Source organism: Pseudogymnoascus destructans, assembly GCF_001641265.1.
Source record: "Pseudogymnoascus destructans isolate 20631-21 unplaced genomic scaffold scaffold_9, whole genome shotgun sequence".
In the NCBI taxonomy this organism is placed as follows: domain Eukaryota; kingdom Fungi; phylum Ascomycota; class Leotiomycetes; order Thelebolales; family Thelebolaceae; genus Pseudogymnoascus; species Pseudogymnoascus destructans.
The window spans coordinates 1203987-1230187 of record NW_020167528.1 but is presented as its reverse complement, the minus strand read 5'-3'; the positions used below and the strand labels follow the sequence as shown (position 1 = coordinate 1230187).

Sequence of the window (26201 nt, the reverse complement as noted above, 5' to 3'; positions counted from 1 at the left end):
AAAAGGCTCGTGTCCGTGAAGGAGGTGCACTTATAGTAGAGGATGCACAGGCTATTATCGCACAGAAGGATGTGGATGAGCAGGTACGACGCGACGTACGTGCGGTTGGGGGTAGTCGCAAGGAGGGGCAACCGTCTAGGCGATGCTGTGGGATCTGTGGAAAAGCTGGTCATAATGCGCGAACTTGTCAAGAAGCTATAGATATGTCTAGTTCATCTGATTCCGCTTAGTTATAGTTAATTTAATATGTTATGGTTGATTTATTGATATTCAAAGTAGAATGCCAATGAAAAGTGTCCGAGGTACTGATATGTCCGACGTACTGATAAACCACGTTATAAGTTTTCAAATTCAAACATGTGATTAACGCCCTACACCGTACCCACAATCCTGATGGCGTCATTGAAGCACTTCGTACGCGTCGTCTCGCATCACCTACCTTTTCATTCACTGCGGGATACAGTCATGAGTATAGTAATCCCCCTCGGCATCCCGGCACCGGCAGCGGCAGCAGTCCCCCCTCAACGCGTCACAGAACCAACCATCCATTCCACGATGCACAGCCGCGCCATCATCGTCGAGGCCTCCGTAACATCAACAAAATTACCACGTAGTGTCACAGTAGTATCGAGCTTCCCAATCTAGACCATCCCATCTTATCGTACCTACTCCGTAGACCCACCTGCCATCCGATCTGTGACTCTACTGTACGTCTGACACGGCGCCGCAGTATCCCCAGAAACAACGCATGACACGGCGCCGCAGTATCCCCAGAAACAACCCATGGGGAATTGCGATAGCCGGAGAAGGCGAGGCAATGGATTCGTCAACGGCTTGGCGGGGAGGATTAAGGTTTATGTGGTTATTCCTTAGTGGGAGCGAGGGTGTGGTGAGGGTTTTTTGGTGAGGGTTTTTTGGGGGAACGGGGGGGGGGAGGGTTGAGTCATGGGCGGGGCTGGAGGGGATGGAGGGGATGAGGTTAGCAAGGAGGGGGATGGAGGGGATGGAGGGGATGGAGGGATGAGGTTAGCAAGGAGGGAGCACGATTCTTGGGAGGGATATTTAGGTGTCACGTGGGTATGATGAATTGGTGGTGGTGGTTTTCTTGCTATAGTTCAGGAGAGCGTGAGTAGAAAGATTGCTCAGCAACAACAAAAGACACACGCATGCTTGGAAAACTGCAAGACGCACACACGTAGAACCTTGCTGGCTGGCTGGTCGTCCGATATACACCGGCTTACGACACCGCGCTGACGCCTCAGGAAACAAGGATGCCGACGCCTCAGACCAAGGATGCCGACGCCTCAGACCAAGGATGCCGACGCCTCAGACCAATGATGCCGACGCCTCAAACCAAGGATGCCGTGCGTGTGCGTATGCATGTGCATGTGCGTGCTAGGTAATGTAGTTGTCTGAGCCCGCAGTGATTCAGCGGCGGGCGTGTCGTGTGCGTGCTAGGTAATGTAGTTGGATAGAAGGGTGACTGCTCTGATGCGAGATGGACCGGGATGGTCTGGATCTGGTCTCGGTAGGAAAAAAGGTACAGTAGCTCTGGATGCTGACGAGGGTTGGTACGTAGGCGGATGCGTGTGCGTGGATTGGAAATGGGAGGTAAGAGGTGATGAGCGATGGAGGCTGGATGGGGATGGGGATGGGGATGGGGATGGGGATGGGGATGGGGATGGGGATGGGGATGGGGATGGGGATGGGGGATGGGGATGGGGATGGGGATGGGGATGGGGATGGGGATGGGGATGGGGATGGGGATGGGGATGGGGATGGGGATGGGGATGGGGATGGGGATGGGGATGGGGATGGGGATGGGATGGGGATGGGGATGGGGATGGGGATGGGGATGGGGATGGGGATGGGGATGGGGATGGGGATGGGATGGGGATGGGATGGGGATGGGGATGGGGATGGGGATGGGGATGGGGATGGGGATGGGGATGGGATGGGGATGGGGATGGGATGGGGATGGGGATGGGGATGGGGATGGGATGGGGATGGGGATGGGGATGGGATGGGGATGGGGATGGGGATGGGATGGGGATGGGGATGGGGATGGGGATGGGGATGGGGATGGGGATGGGGATGGGGATCGGGATCGGGATCGGGATAAAGTATAAGTATGCCCTCTATGGACGGGGAAAGGGGGGCCCCAGAAAAGACAGACAATAGGAATCAAAGACAGAAAACAATCACTACACTGAACATCTCCGCTCTACGATACAACTTCCTCCCAATCCCAATCAACAAATTTATATGTTCCCAACCCACAACCACACCACCACCATGCCATCCCCACCCACCTCCTACGCCTCCTCAACCTACTCCTACTCCACCACCACATCCACCGTCGACACCATCCGCGACACCAAGCAATCCTCCTGCTCTTCCTCCTCCAAACCCTCTAAAGGGGATTCCTTCCTCCAAAAAACCAAGAAAATTCTCTCCGGCCCGTCGCCAGAGAAGGAAGCAGCCAGCAAGGAAGCGCGTACTCCTACCCAGGCGATGATGGAGAAATACGGTGCTGGGAGAGGGAATATTATGGGGCCGCATTAGAGCTTCTCCTGTGTTCTTTACCATCTCTTTAGGCCCTGGGGGGAAGGGAAGAGAAGTGAGACTCTGGTCGCGTTCTAGGACGTGATCGGAGCTGGGAAATCAAATCAGTACCAATGGCGCTGTTTAGCCCGGGGGGGTGGCGTTTTGGAGGCATAGACGGTTTGTCTGTTGCCTGGCCGCAGGGACGCCATGGGCCTGATTATTCGCGGCAATGTTTCTTTGGTTTTGTTTTGCGATGAGAAAGGGGAGGAGACAGAAGTGGATGGTTAGTGAGAGATGAGTTTATTGAGTAGTTAATTAAAATATTAATATAATCAGCTTTATTATCAGCTTTATTCATGACTTTATCAAAGGGGGGTTTCGCAGAGCAGTGCTTGTCCCGTTAGATGCAGAACGTGTTCTGTTAAAACCAAATGTTCAGTTGCGGACTCCAACACCACCTAAGAGGCTATTGGCATACAAGCACCTTGGGTTTCAAAGACACCAAACAACCTAGTTGAAGCATCTTCACAGTCGCAGTATATTAAAAACCGAATTGCGCATCATCAAAACAGCTCAGACAATGCCTATAAAAAGCATCACCGAGCACATTGACACGTCGCGTTAATGGTGGGTTATATGTCGTTGAGCCTGCTAATAACAGTAGAAACTCTTGTACATGTAAGAGAATGTGCTTCTTAAGTAGATTAAAGACTTAACAATCAGTAGATACTCTCTAGGGCATTACCTACTAAAAGAAATAGCTAAGGAGCTGCGTACAAAACGAAGATACAATTTAGACAACGTGACACTTAGTAAACTTAAACTCCTACTATAGCACACCCTTAGCTAGGACTAGGTCCCCCGTTTTATTATACGACATCCACATCTTAAAGTTGCTATTAGACATTGCATTAAGTCCGTACAAATGGACGGGGCTATAAAACTAGTGTTTAACGCGTGGTTTAACGCATATAAGAAAGTGGTTTAAGAGCATAGAATCGACCAAAAAGGCATATATAACATAGACAAGTGTGAATTTTTGATTAGGATAATGGAGTCAACGCGTATAATACTCGATTCATCACTTCGTATGAAGCACTAGGCTCATCCTAGCCTTTAAGAATGGGTTTTGATAGTAGACTATATTTGTGTAGATGGAACTATTCTACTACTAACCCCATCCCACCCCATCCCCTTTCCTTTACTCCCCAACATCAACCTTCACCCTAACCACAACCCCCCACCCCGTCCCCGTCTCCCAAACCCCAAAAACATTCTCCCTCCTCCACCCCCCCCCCTCCTCACGCACCTGCACATCAATCCCCTCCCCCCTCATCCCCTTCAGCCCCAATTTCTCCTCTAGCACCCTCTCCAACCCCTTCGCCAACCCATTCGCCGCCTCCCTATCCGTCCAGAAATGATCAGACTCAAGAACATCAAACTCAATATACTCCTTCTCCGCCGCCTCTGCAGCCGTCCCCGCCAATACCTCCGTGGAAGTTGGACTAACGTGGCCATTAGCGCAGAAAGTCAGACGCGCGGAAGTAAATGCCGTGGTGCCGTAGGCGTTCAAAAATTCCTCGGTCCGCGATGCCATGTGGGATACCAGGCGGCGGTGGAGAAGGGCGGCGGGGTCGGAGCTGGAGGAGCGGTTTGCGGCGATGCGGGTGCGGAGGTTGGTGAGGGGGTTGGGGGGGGATTGTTTGGTGTCGCTAGGGGGGGAGGGGAGTCGTAGATTGAGGTGTAGGCGGGGGGAGGGAGGTCAGAGGGGAGGAGGGGTCGGTGGGGAAGTCGGTGGGGAGGGGGGATTTGGAGGTGCTCATTTTTTGGGTGGTGGTTGTGTGAGTTTAGGGAGGAGAGTGAATGGATGATGGTGATGTGAGGTTCTGAGATGATGGAGAGATGACTCAGAGATTTGGGGGAGTTGGCGATGGATTGTGATGTTTGACGATGACGATGATGCGCCTGATGGTCTGACTGAGGCAGAGATGGGAGGAAGGTGAGAATCGACCCTCGTAGCGTCGGTGAATCTTTCCCGTCCGCCTAAAAACGAACAGCCCCTCGGTCTTCGGTCTCCAAGTCTTCGGTTTTCAAGATGATATCTCTTTCCGACACACACCGCGCTTAGCGTCCGTCTCACTCCAACTTTATCTCTTCCTGACGTATACTGATCACATGCACCTATCGAGGCGATGAGATACCCGCTAGCGTCGGACAAGGCTTCGATCGCACCACTTGCCGCGGAGAACAAACGCACGGTGGATAGAAAGACCAGCCGCGGAGAACGTTATCTCTAAGCGAGGAATAAAGGAAGTCAAGAACGGCGGTCAGGCAGGCACGGAAAGGCGGCACAGCGGCACAGCAAGGGAATCCTACAAGCGCCTAGGCGGCGATCAGCGGAGAGAAGCGGAGGGTGAGCAGCAAGGCGAACGAAGTTCTGGGCGCGTGTGGTCGGGGGACGAGAAGGCTACGGGCAGGCGTTCCTGCGGCTCAGCGAAGGACAACGTTTTAACCGTTCCGCTTGAACCGAGTTTCTGGGGCAGGTGTAGAGGGATTTAGGGGGTTTAATTGGCATGCATATGGCTAGATTCGAGAAACCCCTTTATCTTTCTCGATATATCTTTATCGATATCTTTATCGATATCTTCTCTTCAAATCTCCCAAGAACGTACAACGAGTGAGAGTACTGGAAAAGCCTCGGGGTTGGCCAAAAAGCCTCACGGCCACTTCAGTAGTGGGATGATGTTCCTCGTATGGTGTCAAACAGCATCAGCGATGAGGCTGGGGCTGAGTGAGGTTGCAGCCCAACGAGGTAGCCATCTCCTTCCTCCCTTGCTCCCTCCAACTCAATCAATCACCGCCTCCCACGTCTCCACGCCTCCTCCTCACATCCCCCCACCGTGCCCATTCTCCGTACCATACCATCAATCCCGTACTATCCCATCCCATATCCGCTAGAAGGACTCATTTCCTTCTAGCGCTGTACCAAGAACCAAGGCTAACTCTCCTGCCTGCTATGCTAATATGGCTGCCCATTCATTCATTCCCCCTCTTCACGTCACATTCATTCCAGTATTTGCATATATAAAGGGACCATTCACCTCTTCTCCCTCCCTTCTTTTCTTTATTCTCTAGGCTTCATTCGATTTTATTCGATTCCTGTGTTCACTCAACTCATCGACTCTCGCGTCACTCGCCCGCTCATACGTTTATCACACAACCCCCCAACACTCTGCTAATCAATCCCACATCAATCTCACATCAATCTCTCACAACAGCCACAATGGTTTTCTATACCATTGCCCAGCCAGATGAGTACCTGGCCATCACCGGTGCGGGTGTCCGCACCGTCAAGATCGCCAAGAAGGGCTTCATCTGGCCCATGCAGAAAGTGAGTCTCACCGCAACCTCGGAACTATCATATTCTAACATTTCACAGTGCATGCGCTTCACTATTCAGCCCCGTGATTATCCAATGAATTTACGCGCAATGGTATTTTCCGCCTGAGACTACCCGATGAATCTGGAATCATTTCCTAACACGTGATAGACCAAAGAGAAGCTCCAATTCGAGCTCCCCGTCGTCTTCACCGTCGGCCCCGACCTCAACCAGCGAGGCGACAACGCCATAGTCCATGGCGAGGCCAGCGCCGAGGACCGTGAGGACCGCGGCGACGCACTGATGAAATACTCCATGCTCCTCGCTGGCGCCGCCACCACTGGCGGCCACGCCCACATCGAGAGCATCGTCAAGGGTATCATCGAGGGCGAGACCCGTGTCCTCGTCAGTTCCATGACTATGGAAGAGATCTTTACAGAGCGCGAGCAATTCAAGAAACGCATTTACCACAACATCCAGTCCGAGCTCGACCAATTCGGCCTGAAAATCTACAACGCAAACGTCAAGGAGCTTACCGATGCTCCCAACTCCAACTACTTCGCCTCTCTCTCCCGCAAAGCCCACGAAGGCGCATCCAACCAAGCTCGTGTCGACGTTGCTGAAGCACAATGGCACGGTAACGTAGGCGAAGCTGAGCGCCAGGGTCGCCAGAACCGCGAGATAGCCAAGATCCACGCCGAGACCGCAGTCCAGAAGACTGAGCGAGACACTGAGAAATCGCAAGCCGAGGCGCTCCTCGCTACCCGCAAAGCGGCGTTTGATCGCGACGTCAACATCGCCAAGATCGAAGCCAGCCGTGCTGTCGAGGTAAAGGACGAGCAGCTCCGCAAGGACGTCGAGTCCCTCCGCGCCGCTACCGAAATCGAACGTCTCCGTGCCTCCGATGTCGTGAAGGCTACTATCCTGAGAGAATCCCAGCAACAAGCCTCAGATGCCCGCGCCTACGAGACTCAAACCAAAGCCTCCGCCGATTTCTTCCTCGCCCAAAAGGCAGCAGAGGCGCGCGCATACGAGACGCAGACGAAGACGACCGCGGACGCCGACCGCGAGAAGCAGACTGCCCAGGCTAAGGCATTCGAGACGCAAGCCAAGGCCGATGCAGATAAATTCCGCGTCACCCGCGCCGCAGAGGCGACATACGTTGCCGATTCCAAGAAGGCGGAGGCAGAAGCCTACAAGCTCAAGGTTATTGCAGAGTCCAGCTTCCTCGCCGAAGCAAAGAAGGCGGATGCTGAGGCGTACCGCGTTAAGGTTGCCGCGGAGGCAGCTTACATCAAAGCCACCCGCGCCGCTGAGGCCGGCAAGATCGCGCGCCAAGCCGAGGCAGAGGGTCTCACAGCCATGGCAGGCGCATACGCCGCTATGAGCGACGCCTTTGGTGGCCCCGCTGGCTTGGTCCAATACCTCATGCTCGAGAAGGGGGTCTACGGCGAGCTGGCACGCGCCAACGCGCAGGCGGTGCAGAATCTCAACCCCAAGGTTACGGTGTGGAACACGGGGAACCAGGCGGGGAATGGAGAGGGGGGGAGGGGGGTGCGGATGCGGGGGCGAGTATTAGGAATGTGTACCAGATGCTGCCGCCGCTGATGACGACTATTAAGGAGCAGACGGGGGTGGAGCTGCCGGAGTGGCAGGTGGGCAGGCTGGGGGGAAGCCGGGGCCGGGGAAGGCGGAGAGTGTGGTTGTGAATGGGGGGAAAGGACAGGCTGTTACTGTGGCGGCGAAGTAAGCGGCGGTTGACGAGGGAGACTGGGGAATGACGACGACGACGAGACATTTTTTTTTTCTTTTGTTCAGCACCGGGTATAGATGGTTTGCGGGGGTTTGAGGTTTTTGATTTGCTTGATATCCCACCGATAGTTAGTTTTATAGTTTTATAATATTGATAACATTGATTTTGGACAGTTTATTTCGGGACTTATTGAGAGAAAAGGCAAGAGCGATGCTGCCAACAATGACGATGTGTAAACATTGAGATAAACATTAACCAGTCGCTCCTTCCTTCGTTATGGAATTTCACAGCGAATATGGCAAGGTAAGTCGCCCAGCATCTCTCACGATGCTTTTGCACATTACAGACACTGACAAAGCTGGATCCCCACCACCATCGAACCAGCAACATGTCAGGTAAGTTCCCCTTTCCCATTTCTATCCCTACGACGAGCTAACGATAGCTAACACAAAAAACAGATACTCCAACCCCCGCCAGCGCCTCCACCGCCCCCGACGCTCCCGCCGCCGCTACCGCGGCCACCCCCTTCTCCCGCCGGCCCCGCGTCGTGCCCGACCGCCCGTACTCCCTCGCCCCCCTCCCCTCCTCCCCTCCTCCCGCGGCTCCTCCCGCACCTTCTCCCACGCCTCCATCCGCGTCTCCCCTGCCGTCCCCTCCGCCGTCCCCTCCGGCGCCCCTAGCCAGTCCCCCCCCGCTGCCGCCGCCGACCCCCTCGTGGGCTCTCCCTCCTCCCCCCCCCTCCCACCGGCCCGTCCCCCGCCGCGGCACCAGCACCCCCCCAATCCCATCCAGGTCTATGCTGCGCCCCCTCCTCCCTTTCGCTGGCCTGTCCCCCGCCACTGGCGCAACCCCCCCCCTTTCCTGTCCTCTCCGGCTCCCCGCTGCGGCACCCCATACCGCGACCCACAGCTCCCCGCAGAACCCCTCAACGAATATTTGTGAGGAGATTGTAATGGTAGAAATCATCGGGTGTATCGGTTGTTTGAAACATCCATTTTATTCATATCGACTGCCTAGGCCATCTTGCTAAGGAATGGCCAGGGGAAAGCGCTCAATTTGGCCCGAAAATAACAGCAGGTTTGGTCCTGGATTGGGACATGCCAACTTTGAAAGACTTAAACCTCTACAGCAAACACCTAGGACTAACGCTCACGGGCAACCTTAAATGCCAAGGTCACGCAATCGCGCCACAAGGATTTCTGAGGCGACATCGCGTACATAACGGTGGACCCCACCTCGATCTTCTGTTTGTTGACACAGATGGGCATCTGGACGTTGGTGTCCACAATGACAAGCTCATCCTGGGGTTTCCTCAAGATACGATTATTGTCTGGGATCTCGTCCATTGCATCTTCAATGCCTTGAGCCAAGTGAAAGAAGGCTGAGGCTTGGGCTTCCAAGTCCGGTTCGATATCGTCATCCCCAAGAGATGTCCAGGTTGGGTTAAACTTCTTGGCGTGTCAGGGGCGGTAAATCAACCAAGGGAATTTAGAATTTAGATAGGAAGCAGCGTTACACGCCAGTCCTAAATGCAAGCGTCCTAATCCCAGTCCCAATTACAACCCCACCGAGAGCTGTTTCCGCCAGTTACAAATCCTAGAGTTCGCTCAAGCTTGTGGGCGTTTGTGGGGGACGTGGCAAGAAGAGGCATGGATGGCAGGCCTTCCTGGAAGATGTAGGGCTCGAGCTAAGTTTCTCTTCGACAACAGAGGAGATCGGTGTGATCCTTCTGACGAAGCATTCATTACTGATCGCCTTACTCAAACCTTGACTCGGCTTGGGATGCGTTACAGCTTCTCTTCCAAGTTCAGATTAAGGATGATTTATCCAAAACCAATATCTTAGAGCTGTGTTTAGATGCCTCGTTAACCTTACGGCGTGTCGACGCAATAATGGATGACTCAAAGTGGGTGGAGTGTGCTGAAGCAAGTATGACTTTCATCTGCTCCTAGTACGACCGTCAATGGCCAGTAATCAAAGAGTCCCCAGCACCTGTCGCCGCCGGAATCCTAGGTATATATGCTCATTCTTGCGGATGAGGCATGATAATGCAATGCCCTCCATAGATGGCTTGCATGGTAATAAGAGCATATATCGCTTAACGATCCAAACAAAATCACATGCGTTGCTTGAGTTTCTTGTCTGAGAGGTTATAGATATCATAATTAAATGCCACACTCCAAATGGCGAAATCTAATCGAAGCTGCCTCATGGGCGTTCAGCATGAATAACGTATATAGGCAACTTCGTATCCCGCAGACGTTTTGGCGACCAATACCGGGGATTACGGTTGTTACGGTTGTTACGGTTATTACGGTTGTTATGGGGATTACGGGTGTAGCCTTAGCCACCAAGGTTACAACCACTAAGCAGACAACTGTATGTTATGAGGAATAGCCTCACCTTCCTTCCTTCTTCTTCTTCTTCTCTCTTTAGATTCAATCTAGATTACTTTTCCTGGACTGGCATCATGACCTCTATGACCATCGTAACAGCAGCTACCCAGAGTCTACTCCCTAGAATGAGAGATGAGAAGGCATCCTTACACTTGGGGTGTGTTTGATGTCGGCTTTTTCGACATATTGCCTCGGGTGTGTATCGGTATCGATACGAAAGAGCTTGACTTCCGGTAGCTCGTATGTCATACTGACATTCGTTGCACTCAGTTTGCTATCAAACTCAAGAGCAAACTTAGAAATCTCCTCCTCAAACCTACAAGTCACTATACATATTTTGGCTTGTCACACCAACAACAAGAGCAATACTACTCAACGATTGCTACAACCCTCTATGATTCATTACACGTCATTGCTCCTTAGTTACTGGGCCGATATTACCACATAGCATATCTCTACAACTCTCTATGATTCATTACATGACATCACTCCTTAGTTACTGGGCTAATACTACACATGACATATCTCTATCAACTAGAGGCCTAGGAGCATGAATGATAGCTCTAAAAGCTCCTACGAACCTCTATGATTCATTACATGTCATCGCTCTTTAGTTACCCACAAGATTGGTTAAGTTATGACATAATTTGTCTGTGACATAATTTGTCTATGACATAATTTGTCTATAGGGGTACTCTGACCTTGGACCTCCTTTTACTTCCTATAGGCTATGAACCTAAGAGATGGTTCTATGGGATTCTCTTATGTCGACTACAGTTACCAAGCCTGGTAAGTCATGGAAAGTCTTGGAAAATGAGAGAACTACATTCCTTTAGCATAAATAGGATTGCCCTTTCCTTAAGAAAGGGCAAGCAGACAATACAGTAAATCGACTATCACATACTTCCACGTCTTTTCCAAGCTTCCAAGCATTCATCTTGTTACTCCTTGTTTCTGAAAAGTCAGTGAGGTGTTAACCTCTGGCTTACCCCTGAGTTCCCAGACTCAACATTTGTTGCAACTTGTCTGAACCACTTCACTACATCACACACCTGATTGCTGCGTTGTGGAATAGTCTAAGCTACGACCCTTTGGCTCTGTTTTCTAAGACAGTGTGTTGTCTTAGTAAATCCATCCCTTCCTTGGGTGGCTAGATTCTCACATCTGGTGCACCCACCATTACACTTAGACTATTCCACAACGCAGCAATCAGGTGTGTGATGTAGTGAAGTGGTTCAGACAAGTTGCAACAAATGTTGAGTCTGGGAACTCAGGGGTAAGCCAGAGGTTAACACCTCACTGACTTTTCAGAAACAAGGAGTAACAAGATGAATGCTTGGAAGCTTGGAAAAGACGTGGAAGTATGTGATAGTCGATTTACTGTATTGTCTGCTTGCCCTTTCTTAAGGAAAGGGCAATCCTATTTATGCTAAAGGAATGTAGTTCTCTCATTTTCCAAGACTTTCCATGACTTACCAGGCTTGGTAACTGTAGTCGACATAAGAGAATCCCATAGAACCATCTCTTAGGTTCATAGCCTATAGGAAGTAAAAGGAGGTCCAAGGTCAGAGTACCCCTATAGACAAATTATGTCATAGACAAATTATGTCACAGACAAATTATGTCATAACTTAACCAATCTTGTGGGTAACTAAAGAGCGATGACATGTAATGAATCATAGAGGTTCGTAGGAGCTTTTAGAGCTATCATTCATGCTCCTAGGCCTCTAGTTGATAGAGATATGTCATGTGTAGTATTAGCCCAGTAACTAAGGAGTGATGTCATGTAATGAATCATAGAGAGTTGTAGAGATATGCTATGTGGTAATATCGGCCCAGTAACTAAGGAGCAATGACGTGTAATGAATCATAGAGGGTTGTAGCAATCGTTGAGTAGTATTGCTCTTGTTGTTGGTGTGACAAGCCAAAATATGTATAGTGACTTGTAGGTTTGAGGAGGAGATTTCTAAGTTTGCTCTTGAGTTTGATAGCAAACTGAGTGCAACGAATGTCAGTATGACATGAGGCTCAAGATGATGACGAGGATGAAGAGCTTAATCCACAGCCTGTGCTAACCCCACAAGCTGCACATCAAGCTATACAACGTCTGATTGAGTTCACAGAATCTGGGAATAGTGGCACGAACGAGGCAGCAGTGTATTTACGGTCCTTTGAGAAGTTTGAGAGAGAGTTAGGGCTTACAGTAGCCAATTCTAAGGCACAGGGAACCTTGGATGGCTGGTTTATGTAAATAGCCTCATTTTAAATAGCTGTCACGTGAAACTCGATATCTCGATATTTACGTTATCTTGATATTATTTACAGGAGCCGAGCTATCGACTTAACGGATTATGACTGTAGTGACAGCTGCGCTAAATATAGCGGCGGCTGTGCCGATTAGAGTTCAAGATTTTGCGGGGTGTATCCCCTTCCGGTTTAGCGTCGGAGAGCTTGTTCGAACCTCACCAGCCCCATCACCACCACGGTACCTCTCCTCCCCCCACCACCCCAGAGCTCCCAACATGCCAGCACCATGGCCCTAACCTCCGTAAGTCCTCCTCCCAAATCACTCACCCATTCTCTAACCCCCCAACCCAGTGGAAAACCTTCGACTTCTTCGAAGCCACCCAGATCACCCCGCCCCCCTCCGACACATCCATCTTCGCCTTCTCCTCCATCACCGCCATAACCTCCGGCTCCGACTCCCTCTTCCTCGCCTCCCCCGATGGCGACGTCCGGATCCTCTCGCGCGGGTTCCGCGTCCAGAAGACTTGGCGCGCGCATGACGTTGGGGTAATAACCCACATGCGGCAAGTCGAAGGCACAGCGCTGTTGGTCACAATCGCCGAAGACCTGCCCCGCGAACCAGTCCTGAAAGTCTGGGCGCTGGATAAGCTGGTGAAGAAGACAGGGCTCCCGACGTGTACGTCCTCGCTCAACATCCAGAATGGGCGGAAGCCGTTCCCGATAAGTGCGTTTGCGGCGCTGGGGGACTTGTCGCAGCTCGCGGTCGGGTTTGCGAATGGGGCTGTGACGGTGGTGAGGGGGGATTTGATACATGATCGCGGAACGAGGCAGAAGACTGTGTTTGAGAGCGAGGAGCCGGTTACGGGCGTCGAGTTTCGCGATGTGGCGAGGTTGACGACGTTGTATGTCAGTACGACGGCGAGGCTGCTGAAGTTGGTGATTTCGGGACAAGGGCAGGGACAACCGGCCAGGACGATTGAGGATGCGGGGTGTGGGGTTGGGTGTATGACGGTGGATGAGCGGAATGGGGATGTGATTGTTGTGAGGGATGATGCGATATATTACTACGGCATTGATGGGCGCGGGCCCTGCTTTGCGTATGATGGGACGAAGAGCTTGGTGCAGTGCCATGAGGAGTATTTGGCTATTATTACGCCTCCACAGACCATGTTGAATGCGAAGTCGAGTACGCTGAGACGGTTTGGGGGGAGTCAGGCGGAGGACCTGTTTAATACGGGTACGTTTACGGTGCTGGATACGGAACTGCAGATTGTGGCTCATTCGGAGAGTATGGTTAGCCAGATTCAGACGCTGCTTAACCTGTGGGGCGACTTGTACGCGCTCACGCTGGAGGGGAAGATATTGAGATACCATGAGAAGACGCTCGACCAGAGGCTCGAGATCTTCTATCAACGCAATCTGTTCATCTACGCCATCAATCTCGCGCAGAAATCGGGAATGGATGCGCAGCAGCAGAATGTCATCTTCCAGAAGTACGGAGAGCATTTATACCAGAAGGGTGATTATGATGGCGCGATGCAACAGTACCTCAAAGCGATCGATAGCACCGAACCGTCCCAGGTCATCAGGAAGTACTTAGACTCGCAGCGGATACACAATCTGATCGAGTACCTGGAAGAGCTACATGAGCATCACAAAGCTACGGCAGATCATACGACGCTGTTATTGAATTGCTACGCGAAGCTGAAGGATATTGACAAGCTGGAGAAATTCATCAAGTCGCCAGGAGATCTCAAGTTTGATCTTGACACTGCGATTTCGATGTGCCGGCAAGGCGGGTATTATGACCAGGCAGCATACCTGGCTACGAAGCATGGCGAGCATGAGATCGTTGTGGACATATTGATTGAGGATTCGAAGAAGTATAGCGAGGCCTTGAAGTATATCTGCAGGCTCGACCCTGATTCCGTAAGCATTCACATTCATTGACCATCAGACCCAGGCTAATATTCCCAAGGCTTATCCGAATCTCATGAAATACGCCCGCGTATTATTGGAGAACTGTCCAAGGGACACTACGAAAGTTTTCATCGACTACTACACGGGAAAATACCAACCCGTTCTCGAGGTTGTTGCCACAGAAACTCCTCCCCAAGAGGCAGGCTACGCACAAAATGCAGCTCAAGCGGTGCAGGGTCTTGCCAACCGTATCCCGGTGCCGTTTAGGAATGCTCCTGCGGCAACACCGGCAACGCAAGTGGACATCAATCCTGCAATAAATGATGTTATAAACTTGGGTGATAATGGTTCGACGACAACAACCCCTACATATACACCACCCCGTCCACGGACGGCATTCTCGTCTTTTGTCGACCATTCCAACGACTTCATCACCTTCCTCGAAGCATGTCTCGCCAAGCCCGACGTCGCTGAAAGTGACAAAGTCGACCTCTACACGACCCTGTTTGAGATGTATCTTAACAAAGCCAACGAAGTTGACGAACATGATCGGGAAGAGTGGGAGGCCAAAGCCAAAACCTTGATCGAGGATAAAGACATCCCAATCGATACCTCCAACGTCCTCCTTCTATCCCACCTGGCAGACTTCAAAGACGGCTCGATCCTCGTCCGCGAACAGGCAGGCCTGCGCTTTGACATTTTCCGATCATACACCTCTGCCAAAGACACACGCGGCGCCATCAAAGCTCTCCGAAAATACGGACCCGACGAGCCGGCGCTATACCCGGCAGCATTGGCATACTTCACCTCCGACTCGCGGATCCTCAAAGAAGCCGGCAGCGAGCTCGACGCTGTGCTCAAGAAAATCGACGACGATGGCCTCATGGCGCCGCTCCAGGTCATCCAGACACTCTCTGCTAACTCCGTCGCGACGATGGGACTGATCAAACCTTACCTGCAAAAAACCATCGAGCGCGAGCGCCGCGATATTGACTCCAACCAGCGCGTCATCTCTTCATACCGTGCTGAGACAGAAACTAAGCGCCGCGAAATCGAAGAGCTCTCCACCAAGCCCGTCGTCTTTCAGGCAACACGGTGCGCGCGCTGCGGCAGCCCGCTCGATCCACCTATGGTGCACTTCCTGTGCAAGCATAGCTTCCACCAGCTGTGCCTCAACGTCCCTAACGAGGCAGAAGGCGAGAAATGGGAGTGTCCGACGTGTCGGCCGGGGAATGAGACGATTCGTGCGATTATGAAGGCGCAGACGGAAATGGCCGGGAAGCATGAGGTTTTTAAGGATGCGTTGGAGAGGAGTGGTGATCGCTTTGGGACGGTTAGTGAGTTCTTTGGGAGGGGGGTGTTGGGGGTGCCTGGGGCAGAGTAGCGGACTGGGGGACTGGGAGGGGTGGGATGAGCGCCTGCAGTCTGGGTGTTGCTGATTGAGGAGTGATTGGGCGGGGCGTTATGAGGATGAGCGCTTGAAGTCTAGGTGTTTCTTGGGAAGGGCGACGCGAAGAAAGGCAACCGAAGCATAACTGTAGCATAATAATATTTGGCTTGCTCGTCTATGGCAATGAAGCACGATAATAGTACACGCATGACATGCCCTCTGAAGCACCATTTTGGGTCCTTATCGTGATAAAGCACTGTTGTACGGTGGATCGGGCCGGCGGCCGCACTCGTCAGAGACACAGTCAGTGTGGGAAACGACGCAACCACCAACCACCAACATATCAAACGCCCAACAACAATATCTGCATCGAAGCTCTGCGATATACGCTTCAACATATTAACCTAGGATACCGTCCTACCTACTGAATCTCCTATACCTCACTGTGGTCTCCCAGACCCCCACCAACCCCTCTCAATGCCCCCCCACATCGCCCGCCGAGCCTCCTCCCCCACCCAGCCCCTCCTCCAACTCCCCGCCGAGCCCGAAGATGAATCCGAACCGGAAGACACCTCGACCCTCCACCCAGCCAGCTCGAGCAGCTCCATGCACTTCCCCGACCGGTACCAGAACCCCCACCAGCGCGACGTGCGCCGCTACCTCGCCTTCGCAAGCGCCATCGTCTCCTGCCTCTGCGCCGGCTCCATAACCGCATACTCTCTCTACGGGCATCTCTTCCAAGAGCGCCTGCGCTACACCCAGCTGCAGGTGAATATCGTCTCCATCACCGCCGAGCTGGCCATGTACCTCCCCGTTCCCATCTTCGGATATCTCTGCGACCGTGTCGGGCCGGCGCCGCTGTCCCTCTTTGCTGGCGTCGTGTTCGGCCTGGGGTATACACTCGCGGCTTTCACGTATCGGAGTGGTGCGGCGGAAGTGGGGATGCCGGAGGCGCAGGGGGGGTGGCCATTTGCGTGTATGGTGGTGGCGTTTGTGGCGATTGGGATGGGGACGGCGAGTATGTATCTCTCTGCTGTGACGACGTGCGCGAAGAACTTTGGGCGTGGAAGGCATAAGGGACTGGCGCTTGCGGCGCCGATTGCGGCGTTTGGGCTGAGTGGGATGTGGCAGAGTCAGATTGGGAGTCGGGTGCTGTATGAGCGGTTGCCTGAGGGTGGGAAGGGGGATGTGGAGCCGTTCATGTATTTCTTGTTCTTGGCTGTGACGTTGTTGGCTGCGGGATTGTTGGGGTCTGTGGGGCTGCAGATTGTGGGTGAAGATGAGCTGATTGATGATGCGCTGGAGACGCTTGAGGCGAGCGGGCTGTTGCAGGATAGTGCGTTTTTCAGGGGGAGCGAGGCGGCGCGGGATTATGGCTCTATCAATGGCCACGATTCTACGGATGATACGGCCTCAACTAGGCGGCTGGCAGCGGCCGCCAAGGCGAGAGAGGCTGCGAGGGAGGCGCTCGAGGCGCGCAAGAAAACATTCCTTCTCAACGAAGAGACGCGCATCTTCTTGACCGACCCGACGATGTGGCTCCTAGCGCTTGGTTTCTTCCTCGTCACCGGACCCGGAGAGGCATTCGTCAACAACCTCGGTACCATCATAGGGACACTCTACCCACCCATCGTCCCGGGCGTCAAAGGCGAGACCCAAACTACAGCAGCCACCCACGTGAGCATCGTCGCCGTGACTAGCACCATCGCGCGTATCCTCACCGGGACGCTTACCGACCTCCTCGCGCCCATCTCTCGGCCCCACGAAAACATGGCCGCATCCATCTCATCCCTCCGCCCGCCCTCGCTTCGCCCCTCCCACCTAACCATCTCCCGCATCGTCTTCCTCCTCTTCTTCTCCCTCCTCATGACAGGCGGACAAGTTGCACTAGCGAGCGGCTTTGTGCAGGGTCACGGCGAGCGTTTCTGGATCGTGTCGTCAGCTATTGGGGCTGGTTACGGTGCGATTTTCAGCATCACGCCCATCATCATCAGCGTCATCTGGGGGGTTGAAAACTTCGGAACAAATTGGGGAATCGTGGCGGTGGTGCCGGCGCTGGGGGCGACGCTGTGGGGGGTCGTGTATAGTAGTGTGTATCAGTGGGCAGCGGAGAGGGGCGGGGTGGAGGATAGGGATACGTATGTGCTTTGTTATGGGCGGGAGTGCTATGAGACTACGTTCTGGGCGATGGCGGGGAGCGTGTGGCTTGCGTGTCTACTGTGGGCGTGGGCGTGGAAGGGGCCAGGAGGGTGGTCTCAGAGGGGCATTGCCATTTGAGGCTGCTGCGGGATTGTACTGAGGTGTATATAGGGAACTGGCGCGCGTGGGTGTAGAGACTTGGGTTTCTGTTTTTATTTTGGGGTTTCTGGGATACAAGGAAGTGCATATTAGGTACGCGAACATTATTTTTAACCTCGCGCAAGGTAGAGTGAATAAGATGGTATTATATTTACCTACTACTATACAAACTCCACAGTGTAATAATAGGTCCAAGAACCACAGCCAAAGCCACCACCACAACAGCAACAACCGCACTCCTCACGCTTCTCGGCGGCGGCCCCATCTTCCCAATCAACACCTCAAACCTTTCTGCCATACTCTCCTCCGAAAACTCCGCCCTCACCCTCTCCCTCCCCTTATCGCCCATCTTCTCCAGCTCCTTAGCAGTCATCTTATGCAACACTGAATCCATCACCCTCGTCCAGTCCTCCACCACCTCCGGATCCCGCAACCACCCTGTCACACCGTCTACCACCGTCTCCAGCGGGCCCCCCGTATTCGCCGCCAACACGGGAGTCCCTACTAACATCGCTTCCAGCGGCACGATCCCGAAGTGCTCGTTGGCTGGCGTATATACCACTAGCCGCGCACTGCGTAGTAGCGCATCTTTCAACCCCCCCGGCACAGATAGCAGGAACAGCACCTCGACGTCATCAGGCACGCGCAGCGCCGTGACGAGGTTCTTGGTTGTGGCCGTCTTGAGACCGAGGCCCTCGGCCAGAAGGAGTAGGTCCTGGTGGTAGATGACGTTCTCAGTGACGCGCGGGTCGTAGCCACCAGCGAGGACGAGGCGAACGGACGAGCGGGCGTGCTTGGGCAGCCCGGCGAAGGCGCGGATAGCGAGGTCGATGTTCTTCTTCGCTTCGAAGCGGTTGATCGAGAGGATGACGTTGGTGTCTTGCCAGGTGAGGGTGTTATTGTCGGTTGTCTCGACGGGCTTGTCGGAGACGTCGACGCAGGGGTAGATGATGGAGAGGGTGCGGGAGGCAGCAAGGGAGGGCCATTGCGCGGTGACGATCGATTTGGTGAAAGCGGAGTTGACAGCGATGGAGGCGGCGAAGGACATGCTCCATTCCTCCCAGGCGTCAAAGGGGAGGCGGTACAGCGCTTTATACCACTTCTGGCGCCCTTTGGCGAGGAGGAGGTCGGGGAAGTGGCAGTAGAAGAGGGTGCGGACTGTGGGGTGAAGGGCTTGGAGGAGGGGGAGCCCGGCGGAGAGTTGGTCGGCGAAGAAGATGGTGGGTTTGAGGGCGAAAAGTTCGGGGGTGAGGCTGATTTGGAGGATGAGGTGGATTTGGCGCAGGATGGCGCAGAGGATGGCGAAGCGGGAGAGGATCGTGGCGGGGATTATGGTGTTTCCCCGGACGCGGACATCGAGCGTGCCTACAATTATCAGTTTCTAGATTTATGAGTGTAGCTATGAGCAGACATACCATCGCGCGCCTCGTCGAAGCAGTGCTGAGGATCACAGTGGCTCGTAAAAATTGTCACCTTATGCCCCCGCTTCTGAAGGCCGACGGCGGCATCGACGATGAGGCGTTCAGCGCCGCCAATGCCCAGATCTGGGTGGAAGAAGACGATATGTTCCGCTTTCGTTTTTTCCGTCATTGCTGCAGCTATGAAGCTCCCTTAAGCTCTGTCTTGCGGCAGGCGCGATGACAGGTTGTATCCCCGACGTCGTCAGCGCTGTGGGTCATTTTGGTAGCCTTGCACTAGCGGCCTTAGGCATTTGGGAAGGCTGAGCATTGAGTCCACATGGCTGGCATGTGAAAAACTATGAGGGGCAGAACACTGCGACATAGTTTGAAGGCTAATATTTAATTTTTACTTATTATTAATTATCAAGATAGATGAGGATATACATTAACATGCTATATGCTTATAACTTCAATGGGCGATGTCATATTGAAATAAGGGCCGAGGTCATCCCGGACCTTCCAAGGCTGACTGGCCCAGACCTGGCGATAAGTAATCATTCTAACGTCAACCTCGGCACGTCTCCCCGACCATAGATGCTTCTTAAAAAAATATATATATAAAAACCTCCAAGCAATTAGATCCCTATAATTCCCCCTATCCACTACAGCCAGCCTCTACTTCTACTACACCTCATTCACAATGTTATCACCAGCAGGAAAGACGCTCTTCAGCATCCCCATCAAGTCATCAAGTGGTTCCGTAACCGTCACCGAGCCCGCCCCCAAAACCTACCTCCTCACCTTCAACTCTCCCCCCGACAACCGCCTCGTCAGCAGCTTTTGCGAGGCCTTCCTCCTCGCCCTCGACATCATCGAGGCCCGCTACCCCCACGGCGTCGTCATCACCACCTCTGGCATCACCAAATTCTACAGCAACGGCCTCGACCTTGACCATGCCTTCAGCACCCCCGGCTACTATGCCCTGCTGTACAAGCTCTTCGCCCGCCTGGCAGCCTACCCCATGCCTACCGTCGCCTGGCTCAATGGCCACGCCTTTGCCGGCGGCTTCATGTTGGCCATGCACCACGACTACCGCGTCTTCAACGCCTCGCGGGGCTACCTCTGCCTGAACGAGCTCGACTTCGGCGCGCCGCTCAAGCCGGCTATGCTGGGTATTTTTGAGGCCAAGTTGTCGCCTGTGTCGTACAGAACTTTGATTCTTGAGGCGCATAGGTTCACCGCGAAGGAGGCGTTGGAGCAGCAGATGGTGGATAAGCTGGGTGGATGGGAGGAGGTGGTCGCGTTGGTGGAAGAGAGGAAGCTAACGCAGCGGTCGAAGAGCGGGGTTTATGGTGTTTTGAAGCAGGAGATGTATCGGGAGGTTATTGCGAACTTGGAGGGGCATGAGGAGAGAGTGAAGAAGGACGCGGCGGATGGGGAGAAGTTGGAGAAGGTCGCACAGGGTAAGGAGGAGAGGGTGCAGGCCTGGGAGGCTGAGACGAAGGGAAAGTCTAAGTTGTGAACAAATGAAGTACTATAGGGTGTATCTATGTAGCAATATAGCAGTATAAGCAACCCCCTTTTCCTCCCCCCTCGAACCTAACTACTGCAGGCATCGGGGAGCTGAGAAGCATGACTCCTAAGGACGACCTTGGAGAGATTGAAGAAATGACACGAAACGTTCCTGTGCGCCGCTGCTACGGCCCCCATCTTGATGCCCTCTGGAACAAATGGCCCATGGCTAGCTGTGCAATTTGGAGCTCGAGCTACGAGTATTGTCCTTGAGCTGCGAGTATTGTACCTTGCGCTGCATGTATTGTGCCTTGCGCTGTGAGTATTGTGCCTTGCGCTGCAAGTATTTTTCCTCGCGCTGTTGATGTAGTTCCTGGAGCCGTTTGTATAGTTCGTGGAGCTGCGAATATAATTCCCGAAACCGCGAGTGTAGTTTCTCGTGCTCTGAGTGTGGTTCTTTGAGCCATGGGTGTAGTGACTCTAGACACCAGTATAGTGAGTGGAGATGCGAGTATTGGTCCGAGAGCTGTGAGTCTTTTTTCTGGAGCTGTGAGTCTTTTTTCTGGAGCTGTGAGCCTTTTTCCTCAAGCTGCGAGTATTGCTCCGAGAGCTGTGAATATTCTTCCTCGAGTAAGGTGAGCGCAAAGGCTGCTCGGCGAGGGTGGGTGCGTGGGCGCGGGCGGGTACGGGGGGTGCGGTTTCCGTGTATGGTGGGGGGGGGGTGTGGTGGTGGTCATTGGTGCTAGTATTGGTATTGAGGCGTATACTAGTACTATGGCTGATATTCAAGAGAGTTGTATTAAAGATTATGGGGGGTTAGCGTCTCGTTTTATAATCTTAGGGAGGGTCGTAAGTTTATTTAGGGAGTGGGAATGGGGGTGGAGGGGGGCATGTGATACATTTATCATCGGCTCATGAATTTGTTTAGTTTTGAAAAAGTAACGGTGGACGGTAGTATTTCTTACATTCTTCTTCGGTATTATTTTAAAAACTAAGGCATAGACATATTGTTAGTTGTAAGATTGAAATGGTTGGTTTCTTGCATATAATTCAATAAATACGCATTCCAGACCCTTAAGTCCAAAATCCCTAATCCCCGAATAGCTTCCTCTCTCACAAGCTTAACACCTCTATCCTTCCATCTTTCTACCACCGTCTTTCCCCCTATAGCGTAACACCTCTCTCCTTCCATCTTTCTACCACCGTCTTTCCCCCTACCGCATCACTTACTCCAGCCGTCGTCCCTAGGAATTCATCTCCTCCATCCCAGCCAAGTTCTTTTCCACGCGGCGTTGTGCTGCGGTTCCGTTGTCATAGAGCCCGCATGGATGTTTACAGCTAGTGTGATTTGAAGGTGCAGCTTCGAGTATTGCAAATCAAGCTGCGAGCATCCTGGGGCTTCAAGTAGGGTGTCTGGAGCCGCGGGTGCTGATCCGAGCGCTTTGAATGTAGTTCCTTGATCCACACGTAGTTATAGTTCCTCAAGCCGCGAGTATTCTTCATCGAGCTCTGAGAGTTCTTGCTCAAGCTGTGGATGTTTTCTATCAAGCTGTAAGTTTTTTTCGTCGCGCTGCGAGCATATTTCATTGAGTTGTGAGCGTTGTTCCTGGATTGAGGTAGGCTCTGAGGCGGTAGAAACAGGTGCGTGGGCAGGGGTGGGGGATGCGGCTTACGCGTATGGTGGGGGAGGAGGTGTAGTGGAGGCCATCGGTGCTAGTGCTCTGCCGGTGTTGATATTGATATTGATATTGAGGCTGATATTAATAGTAGTACTGATGAGAAACTTGTGTTAGAGATTGCAGGGGCGGGGGGTAGCGTCTCTTTTTATGGTTCAGGAGGCGGGGATCGTACGTTACTTAGAGGAGTAGGAAAATTATTTAATGGGACCATAGGCCTTATCTCTTCACTTAGTGTTGTTAGTTACGAGGACTTAAAATAGTTAGTTAGTTCCATATAATTAATAGTAACACGTTCCAAACTCCCATCTCCAAACTCCCCATCCAAACCCCCATCCCACCCCCTCACATCTTAGTCATAACAAGAAACCCTATGATCAAAACAACTAGAATCCACAACTCCCCCCCAAACCCCCCCTCCTCTTCCCTTCCTCCACCGCCTCCTTCAGCTGCTGTCCTAGCCCCTCCTCCAACGTCCGTCCCTGCTCCTCGATCACGCGCTTCTCTATGCTCCCTAATTCATGCACAATCTGCTTTCGCATCTTCCCCACCACATCCTCTACTACGCGACATTGTGTTGCCGATGCTTTCTCGTAGAGTGTTGATGGTGTAGGCTCGGGCTGTGAGCGTGAAGTGGACGATTCTGCTGCGGTGCAGGTGCCTGGGGGGAGGGCGGCGGTGTAGGGCGGCGGGTTGGTCATTGATGATGGTGCTGGTGTTTGGATTTGCGTAGCATTTGGTGTGCCTTGTGGTAGAGGCGGGGAGGGGGCTTGAGAGCGCAAGAATGCCCTGTCCTCTACATCATCGAGGGGATGGTTTGCCATGTCTATCGTGCCATAGTCCATGGGTGTTGGTGGCTGATGATACTGGCGGTGATACTTGGGATTTTGGGAAATTTGGGATGGAGATGGGGAAAGCAGTTGGTGGCTCTTTGTTAATATTTCGGGGTAGCTCGATAGATAGTATGTTTATTTACGGGTATGGAGGTATATTTTTTATTCATGAGACGATGCAAATGGTGCTTTGCTAGCTTTGATGAATCCTTTGGTAAGATTGTCCTCCACGTATTTCTTCACAAGATCAAGCTCTTCTCGAGACATGTTATAGAGTGGTGCATGCCCTAGTTTCGAGTTCCCTTCTAACACAATGTGATGGTCTGCATATCTGTGAGGCGGGAGCTTGTCTGCAGCCTGTTTTGAGAACACATCGAGATATTTATGGAACTCCTTTGGGAGGATCAGTTTTGGGTCGATTTCTTTCATTTCCTTCTTTGCTTCTTCAGCGAGTATATCTTTAAATGATACTGCAAAAACCTTAGCTCCTTTCTGCTTCCGAAGCATATTGAATGGTGCAGCTCCAATCATTGTAACAGTGCATTTGTTCTTGTTCTTATAATGAGGTTGGAGGGCTGGCTTCGGAGCTTCTTTATCTTGTATTTCCTTCTCAGCTTGGGGACTTGTAGTTTTCACTTTTAAAGTGTCTGTTGGTGTAGTGTGCTGGCAGTGACCCTTTGTAAAGATGACTTGGTCGTTTACCATATTGAGTGTGACTCCATGCTGCTTCATCCAAGCTTTCCCAAGAATGATAGAATGTTTCCCAAGAGTAGTAATGAATATAGGGCATAGACTTTCAACGTGATCTCCAATTTGTAGTCGAGGGTATATAGCATGCGTAACGGTATCCCCGTTTCCATCGAAATGTGATAATTTTGAAAACCCTATCCCCCACCATGGAACCTGATCACATTAACCACAATTACCAACACGAAAATAACAAACACGAAAGCAATCCCATCTCCCTCCCTCTCCTCCACCTTCCTAGTCTCCTCCATCCCTCACCCCTGCCTCCACCCGTCCCCCCTTCTCCATCCTATCTACCAACCGCCTCTCTAATCCCCCCATATCCCTCCCCATCCTTTCCACCTCTCTTACAAGCTGTTTGACCTAGGATTCAAGCGCAGTTATTGGATCGGCTGGTGAAGCATCTGCGCAGTATGGCGGTGGAGGAGGGAGGAGTGGTGCTGACGGTGATGGTGGTGGGATTTGCGCGCCTTGGGTGGGGGGAAGTCGCTGGGGCTGGAGTTCGAGAATGTGGTTCTCTATTTGCGAGATGCCGTGGGATATCCTGTCTATCGTTGTGTGGGCCATGGGGTGCTGGTACTGGCGATACTGATGATAATATAGTGATTTATTTTTAGGGTTTGGGGGCTAGAAATGGGGGGGTGGTCTCTTTTTATTATTTAGAGTGACTCGAGTCGTGTCTTTTTATTATTTAGAGTGACTCGAGTCGTGTCTTTTTATAATTTAGACCCAGAAAACATCAATCGTCTGTGGAGAAGATATGGGGCGGAATGGCACCACAAATCAGGCGAGAAGGTTAGTAAGACCTCGTTGAATCTACTTCACCACGCATGCGTGCAAATTAGGCATGCGTGCAAATTAGGGGGAGACAACGAGAATGCCCGATCGATAGCTCCGACAGCAAGAACAACATCAGATAGCAAGAACCAGTGGCAGCAAGAACTCCGCTAGCGCCGTGGATGACGTTGATCCGCCCCTTGCTCGGGGCAAGTGTGTCGGGGTTCGGCTTGAGGACTGGGACGGGAGGAGGCTATGCTCATGGTTCGAGATTTTTGTTGAGACATAGGAAGCTCTTGGTGAAGCTTGGTAAATCTGACATATTAGCTAGTCGACGCCTTGCCTTCCACAGTTCGCGAACTCGGCCCCTACCACTCTTCATCGGTACCGGGCTATCAAAACTCGCCTTCTTCTCGATAGCCAACCCGTCCTCCTCTTCCGACTGTGTCTCTAGGCCCATCTCCGTCTCCACAAACCTCGTTACCCTCCCACTCGGCACCCCACGCGGCACATATGTCCCCTCAAGCGACCACATAATCCCCGGCTGCTCATCCCTCCTCGCAATATCATCGCAAAGCTCAACCAGCTCATCCCTATCCGGCGCCGGTAAACCCAGGTTAAATGCCTTGGCCGCGGCATAGCGAGTGGCGGTGCGGCCAAGTAGTGTGCTGTGGACGTCGAATGGTGTGGTGGGGGGGTCGTTGATGGTTTGGGTTTCTGCAGGTAAAGAGATAACGGGGATGGGATCCTCGGAATCTGCTGGTATCGGGATAGCGGGAATATGATCCTCGGCCTCTACGAGAGACTCCGATGAGCAGGCGCCGATGGCTCTGAGCCGGTCTTCGATACGTGTCTTGAGGACGGGTATCTCGGGGATCGTCTCGAGGAGTGGGTGAAGTCGTAGCTGCTTCGGGAGAGGCACAGGCATTCCTCAGTTGTGAGAGTTTCGAAGACGTAGTGAGGGAATGAATGCGGGCTTTCACGCGTTTGAGGGTTGACATGGTTAAAGGCGTATCCTTGACGTTGTAGGGCTGTTGTGTGCAGCAGTTGGATGAGATAATAGCAAATGTGGATTGTGGCTGTTGGAGCTTTCTGCGTTTCCCACCGGTGACTGCTTGAAGTTCCGGAGCGGGCATTGTCGTATGGCGATGCGTGGTATGGCAGTCGATGTAATATAGCTGGGGATATTATTCAAATGAGAATGAAATGCTAGGTTGTGATATTCGAAGTACTCGACTTAACAACTAGGAGTTATGCTAAGATGGTATATTGTGGAAAAGAACGGAAGGAAGTAAACAAGAGAGAGAGAGAGGGTTTGTAAAGAAA

At 52.5% G+C, this 26201-nt stretch overlaps 11 protein-coding genes across 11 annotated transcripts; 6 read left to right on the top strand and 5 right to left on the bottom strand.

Moving 5' to 3' along the window:
- Nucleotides 1-2295: 2295 nt before the first annotated feature.
- VC83_04459 (uncharacterized protein) lies at nucleotides 2296-2565 on the top strand (the record flags this gene model as incomplete). The annotated part of the gene is made up of 1 exon (XM_024468090.1): nucleotides 2296-2565. The coding sequence occupies one exon, from the start codon at nucleotides 2296-2298 to the stop codon at nucleotides 2563-2565; it is 270 nt and encodes an 89-aa protein (XP_024324526.1).
- Nucleotides 2566-3748: 1183 nt separating this feature from the next.
- On the bottom strand, nucleotides 3749-4261 carry VC83_04458 (uncharacterized protein; the record flags this gene model as incomplete). The annotated part of the gene is made up of 1 exon (XM_024468089.1): nucleotides 3749-4261. The coding sequence occupies exon 1, from the start codon at nucleotides 4142-4144 to the stop codon at nucleotides 3749-3751; it is 396 nt and encodes a 131-aa protein (XP_024324525.1). The 5' UTR covers nucleotides 4145-4261.
- A 900-nt stretch (nucleotides 4262-5161) lies between these two features.
- Nucleotides 5162-7534, top strand: VC83_04457 (uncharacterized protein; the record flags this gene model as incomplete). Its single annotated transcript, XM_024468088.1, has 3 exons — nucleotides 5162-5938; nucleotides 5987-6040; nucleotides 6098-7534. Exons 1-3 carry the CDS (start codon nucleotides 5831-5833, stop codon nucleotides 7532-7534), a joined length of 1599 nt encoding a protein of 532 aa, XP_024324701.1. The 5' UTR covers nucleotides 5162-5830.
- Nucleotides 7535-8006: 472 nt separating this feature from the next.
- VC83_04456 (uncharacterized protein) lies at nucleotides 8007-8621 on the top strand (the record flags this gene model as incomplete). Its single annotated transcript, XM_024468087.1, has 2 exons — nucleotides 8007-8074; nucleotides 8138-8621. 2 exons carry the CDS (start codon nucleotides 8007-8009, stop codon nucleotides 8619-8621), a joined length of 552 nt encoding a protein of 183 aa, XP_024324700.1.
- Nucleotides 8622-8821: 200 nt separating this feature from the next.
- On the bottom strand, nucleotides 8822-10324 carry VC83_04455 (uncharacterized protein; the record flags this gene model as incomplete). Its single annotated transcript, XM_024468086.1, has 2 exons — nucleotides 8822-9130; nucleotides 10226-10324. The coding sequence occupies 2 exons, from the start codon at nucleotides 10322-10324 to the stop codon at nucleotides 8822-8824; spliced, it is 408 nt and encodes a 135-aa protein (XP_024324703.1).
- Nucleotides 10325-12608: 2284 nt separating this feature from the next.
- VC83_04454 (uncharacterized protein) lies at nucleotides 12609-15950 on the top strand (the record flags this gene model as incomplete). The annotated part of the gene is made up of 3 exons (XM_024468085.1): nucleotides 12609-12623; nucleotides 12674-14251; nucleotides 14301-15950. 3 exons carry the CDS (start codon nucleotides 12609-12611, stop codon nucleotides 15624-15626), a joined length of 2919 nt encoding a protein of 972 aa, XP_024324702.1. The 3' UTR covers nucleotides 15627-15950.
- A 159-nt stretch (nucleotides 15951-16109) lies between these two features.
- On the top strand, nucleotides 16110-17909 carry MCH1 (putative transporter mch1; the record flags this gene model as incomplete). Its single annotated transcript, XM_024468084.1, has 1 exon — nucleotides 16110-17909. The coding sequence occupies one exon, from the start codon at nucleotides 16110-16112 to the stop codon at nucleotides 17907-17909; it is 1800 nt and encodes a 599-aa protein (XP_024324705.1).
- Nucleotides 17910-18056: 147 nt separating this feature from the next.
- ALG2 (Alpha-1,3-mannosyltransferase-like protein) lies at nucleotides 18057-19563 on the bottom strand. Its single transcript, XM_024468083.1, has 2 exons — nucleotides 19346-19563; nucleotides 18057-19295 (listed from the first exon to the last, which is right to left on the bottom strand). Exons 1-2 carry the CDS (start codon nucleotides 19518-19520, stop codon nucleotides 18082-18084), a joined length of 1389 nt encoding a protein of 462 aa, XP_024324704.1. The 5' UTR covers nucleotides 19521-19563; the 3' UTR covers nucleotides 18057-18081.
- A 467-nt stretch (nucleotides 19564-20030) lies between these two features.
- Nucleotides 20031-20852, top strand: VC83_04451 (uncharacterized protein; the record flags this gene model as incomplete). The annotated part of the gene is made up of 1 exon (XM_024468082.1): nucleotides 20031-20852. The coding sequence occupies one exon, from the start codon at nucleotides 20031-20033 to the stop codon at nucleotides 20850-20852; it is 822 nt and encodes a 273-aa protein (XP_024324707.1).
- A 1328-nt stretch (nucleotides 20853-22180) lies between these two features.
- On the bottom strand, nucleotides 22181-24338 carry VC83_04450 (uncharacterized protein; the record flags this gene model as incomplete). The annotated part of the gene is made up of 2 exons (XM_024468081.1): nucleotides 22931-24338; nucleotides 22181-22383 (listed from the first exon to the last, which is right to left on the bottom strand). The coding sequence occupies exons 1-2, from the start codon at nucleotides 23361-23363 to the stop codon at nucleotides 22181-22183; spliced, it is 636 nt and encodes a 211-aa protein (XP_024324706.1). The 5' UTR covers nucleotides 23364-24338.
- Nucleotides 24339-25134: 796 nt separating this feature from the next.
- Nucleotides 25135-25803, bottom strand: VC83_04449 (uncharacterized protein; the record flags this gene model as incomplete). The annotated part of the gene is made up of 1 exon (XM_024468080.1): nucleotides 25135-25803. One exon carries the CDS (start codon nucleotides 25801-25803, stop codon nucleotides 25135-25137), a length of 669 nt encoding a protein of 222 aa, XP_024324332.1.
- Nucleotides 25804-26201: the final 398 nt, after the last annotated feature.

What these genes read in the sequence shown, in the direction of transcription:
- ALG2 (XM_024468083.1), bottom strand. Translation starts at nt 19,520, where the DNA reads ATGACGGAAAAAACGAAAGCGGAACATATCGTCTTCTTCCACCCAGAT. An exon ending in CTTCGACGAGGCGCGCGATG is followed by an intron (nt 19,296 to 19,345) that starts GTATGTCTGCTC and finishes TGATAATTGTAG; the next exon opens with GCACGCTCGATGTCCGCGTC.